This window comes from Herpailurus yagouaroundi, unplaced genomic scaffold, assembly GCF_014898765.1.
Source record: "Herpailurus yagouaroundi ecotype Mexico unplaced genomic scaffold, PumYag 190, whole genome shotgun sequence".
In the NCBI taxonomy this organism is placed as follows: domain Eukaryota; kingdom Metazoa; phylum Chordata; class Mammalia; order Carnivora; family Felidae; genus Herpailurus; species Herpailurus yagouaroundi.
In genome coordinates this window covers 10,087,640-10,092,010 of record NW_024412421.1, presented here as the reverse complement: position 1 = coordinate 10,092,010, position 4,371 = coordinate 10,087,640, and the positions used below count along the sequence as shown (strand labels likewise).

Here is a 4,371-nt window from a genome sequence, read left to right as displayed (position 1 = left end):
GATGAAAAACACTTGTTCTCTGTTGACACTGTCCTTCATCCGTATGACATGTTGCTGTCCGTCCTCTCAGCCAGGTGGTTCTGCCCAAGGTTCTGCCCACATGGCATTTTTAGAAACTGAATTTATTTTGGCTCCCTTTCAGGAAGCAGTGCTTACATGATGCTTGTGCTTTCGATCATAGGTTTAACCATCACGTCAAGTGGGGAGTTACCGATGCAGGGGTGGCTGGGCTCTCCTGGGTCCTGTTTTTGTGAACGCTTTTGAATTTAGCAGCGTTTTTTGGGTAACTTCCTGAGCTAAACACAGCTACAAGCGTAACCTGGCTGCTCTGCCTGTGCCTGGGGGCCTCGCAGCGAGGTGGTCCTTTTGGAACATTCCAGCTGGTCTCATCCTTGTAACACCCATCTCTCCCTTGCCACGCAGGAAAGGCCAGGCAGGTGTGCAAAAGGGAACCCAGTCCAAATGGGGACTCTCCGTGTGCTAATGAGGGCCACAGCTTTCTGCCTGGGAGGTAGAACTCAGCAAGCCTATTGGGTGAAAAATGGGCCACACTGTGCTTACTTCAAAGCCACAACAAGTCTGAGCAGGAACTGAAGGAGGATGTGAAATCTGGAAGCTGAAATGGTGAGGGGAACATTGGGAGCTGACTGGGCAGTGGATCCTGGGGGGGACATGAGGGAGGAGTCCCTGCTGAGGTGGCCAGTGTGGCTGCTGGCTGCCGCTGGGCTCCGGCCATACCCAGCCACTTCCCAGCCCTGAAACTCACGAAAGTGGAGGATTTTATCACTCAAAGGCAGACACACACACACGGGACTGAAATCTGTCACACCTGTGCTGCCCTGTGGGCCAAACAATGAGCTGGAGGACCTTGAGAGCCTCTGATCACACATTAAGGCAGAAGGCAGTGGTGGCTGAGGGTGGGGGGTGACAGAAGAATGTGGTTTTCGCCCCACCCCCAGCATTCACAACTTTGATCAACCATGTGTGGGCCAAACCATAGCCATCAGCAGGCAGCCATCTGGTGACACCTGTTCTGGTCCAGTTCTCTCGTTCTACACAGAGGCCCAGAGGGGTTAAGGGGTATCCAAGGTCACACTGCCGGTTTGGGGAGGAGACAGAAACTCAAGTCCAAGCCTCCTGGTGGCCATGCTGTGACTCTTTCCACTTAACCCCTCCACCTCTTGGCTTGAGGTAAGATTGAGATACTCAGAGACTTTTATCAAGACAGAAGATGGGGCGCCTCGGTGGCTCAGTCGGTTAGGCGTCCGACTTCGGCTTGGATCATGACCTTGGCAGTTTGCGGGTTTGAGCCCTGCATTGGCTCTGTGCTGACATCTCAGAGCCTGGAGCCTGCTTCAGATTCTGTGTCTCCCCCTCTCTCTCTGCCCCTCCCTGCTCATACTCTGTCTCTGTCTCTCAAAAATGAATAAACATTTAAAAGAGAAGAAGAAGAAGAAGAAGAAGAAGAAGAAGAAGAAGAAGAAAGAGTTCCCTGTGAATCTGCAAACACAAGCCAGAGAAGCAAAGGGAAAATTAGTGGCTCCTGTAAATGTTCATGTGGAAGTCTAGCAATATGACCTAAAGATCTAGAAGAAGCTCAGAGAAAAGTTCAATCCAGGGTTGATAAAACAATACAGTTAATTTTTTCAAAACACTCAGCAGAGTTGAGAAACAGCATGTTCCAAAACAAATAAATTCTGTTGACCAAGTGAGCACATTTTTTATTCATTTGTTTTTGACCTTACTGTTAAGGCTTTTGAAAAAAAAATTTTTTTTAATGTTTATTTGAGAGAGAGAGAGAGAGAGAGAGAGAGAGACAGAGTCAGTGGAGGAGGGGCAGAGAGAGAAGGAGACACAGAATCCAAAGCAGGCTCCAGGCTCTGAGATACTAGCACAGAGCCCGATGCGGAGCTTGAACTCACGAACTGTGAGATCATGACCTGAGCTGAAATCGGACACCTAACTGACTGAGCCACTCAGGTGCCCCTCAAGGCTTTTTTTTTTTTTTTTTTTTTAAACAAAGCTATTATCATTGCTCAAAATGCAGTTTCCAACAGAGTGAAAATTGGTTTTTTGTTTGTTTTTCTAACGCCCTAACCCAGAGCATTTTTTGTCCTTGGATCAGGGTCTCTCTGAGATCTGAAAAGGGAGCACCCATTCGCCAGGAAATGGTTTTCTATGTGGTTCTAGAAAGACAAGCGTTCCCTGACTGAAGCTTCACCTTATCTGGAGTTGGGGGTTGGTCCCAGGTCTAAAGAATGGCTCAGAGGCAGGACCCCTCTCCGGTCCCTCAGGAGCAGAGGAGCCATCCCTAATGAGCTCAGCCAGGCACTAGGTGACCCTCACCAAGTCCCCATGCGGTGAACCTACTGTGGGGCTTGTAACAGCTTAGAAGCCCCCAGCCTTTGGTGTCTGCAACCACAGGACCTGGGAGACACTGAAGTCCCTTGGCTCCTGATCCTAAGAAAGAGATTTTTGCCTTCGTGACTAAGTGGGCACTTCAGTGGGCTTGGAGGGGGCTTACCAGACCCAAAGATGCCTCGTTCCTTTGGCCGCCCTCAAGAAAGTGGCCACTGCAAGGAGGCCCAGCCAGTCATACCTCCCAACAACCCACTTGTATGGGTTGCAGGGGTGCATCTAGAGCTGAAATGCCCTTTCAGGGAGGCTCGCCCGCCGGCACGGGGCATCTCTTAATGTGCCTTCTGCTCTTGCGTCCTAGCGTGGTTGGCGCAAACGCTCTGTAAGCATCCAAACACCCTTACCTGAGCAAGGCTCATCTTCCCCAGGTTCCCTGTCACTGCTGAGCCCCGTCTTGCACTCACCTCCACCGCAGCCCCCTCTGCCTCCGTCTTTGGCTGGTGCTTCCTTACCCCTCGCTCTTCACCAGGCCTTGGACGGGGCGTGGACCTTTCTGATCCTTTGCCAATCTGGCCATCTTTATACCTCTTCTCTGCTTCTCCATTCCTGGCCCGCCAAACCTGCATCCTGAACATCCCTAACCAGACCTCCATCCTCCCTCCCCAACCACACCTGAAAATTAACATCCTTCCATGAGACATCCTAACTCTTGTCCCTCCTTTGAAGCTCCTTCTCAACACGTCCACCACCAATACCCCTCCTCACATGTTTTTTTCCTTCCTTCTCCTTCTCTGTGGGATATGATGGAGAAACGCCAGTGGTGTCCAACATGGCCTTTCTGCAAATCATGGGTCACCACCCATTAGTGGATTGCAACCAACGTCAAAAGAGAAAAAGAGGGGCACCTGGGCAGCTCAGTCTGTTGAGCATCCGACTCTTGATTTCAACTGAAGTCGTGATCTCAGGATCATGGGATCAAGCCCCGAGTCTGGCTCCATGCTGAACATGGAGTATGCTTGATATTCTCTCTCTCTCCCTCTCTCCCTCTCCCCTCCCTTAAAAAAAAAAAGAGGAAACAAAATATAACAGAAAATATCAGAGCGCATCACCCATAGTAAGGATAAGTATTGTTTTGTGACACTTTATAGTTTCAGTGCATGTTTGTTTCAAGTCTCAACAAAAAATATATTTCTCACTGGGGGTTGCAGCCCAAACAAGTTTGAAAGTCCCTCGTCTAGTAAAGAACCAACCCAAATGCTGAAGACACATTATTGAAAGTGAAGAGAGTGAGAAGTGGTTAAAGAAATTTGCATCATGGAGGCTCAGAGGGCCCTGTGATTCCTCCTTGGAAGGGCTGCAGGGGGGTGTCCATCCTCCTGACTGTTGGAGGAGGGAGGTACACTGAGGGAGCACTCCTAGGGAAGGTCTAGAAACTTCCAGATTCACACTCAGCACTCCGACTCAAATTTGCAGATAAATCAAAGACGGAAATCTTAATTCGTTGTAATCAAGATCAAAAGAAAACTTAAAAGGAATATATATCCACCAGAGAACTTTCCACACAACTTCATCTGCTACTTCCCTAGCCTATACAAACAAAGCCCAGAGGATGTGTCCGTTGGGAGTGGGGTCTAGCCAAAGTCTGGAAATCTACCAGCTCCTTCAGTCGGATCATCAGATGCTACCAGTTAAAGTACATCAGGACACAAGTCTTGTCCCCACCGACAAACAGATGTCCCAGGCCTCCTCAGCTTTGGGCAGGCGTGGCCATGCCTGGAGTTACTGGCAGTAAAAGGTGAGCACGTTTTCCTGGTTTCCTCGGATCAGGATGACCGGAGGTCTGAGGTCCTGGGACAGCGTCTCCAACCAGGCCATGTACAGGGAGCTCGGACACTTTCCTTTCCTCCCTATAGGCAAGGTACTGCAAGGCAGGAAGAAGCGGCTGATGAAAAATTACCAGGAGGCCTTCCCCGCACAGCGGGGGGGGGGGGGGGGGGGGGGGGGGGGGGGGGG

At 50.2% G+C, this 4,371-nt stretch overlaps 1 protein-coding gene across 7 annotated transcripts in view; it reads right to left on the bottom strand.

The window, feature by feature from the left end:
- Positions 1-3,473: 3,473 nt before the first annotated feature.
- SLC12A3 (solute carrier family 12 member 3) overlaps positions 3,474-4,371 on the bottom strand; it is a 39,624-nt gene continuing 38,726 nt past the window's right edge. For 5 of the 7 annotated variants that reach the window (XM_040498064.1, XM_040498067.1, XM_040498066.1 and 2 more), the window contains exon 26: positions 3,474-4,279. In XM_040498064.1, coding sequence (XP_040353998.1) covers positions 4,138-4,279 — 142 coding nt within the window. In that variant the 3' untranslated portion in view covers positions 3,474-4,137. The remainder of the gene's footprint in view (positions 4,280-4,371) is intronic. The other 2 variants (XM_040498070.1, XM_040498071.1) reach the window with 1 other exon arrangement.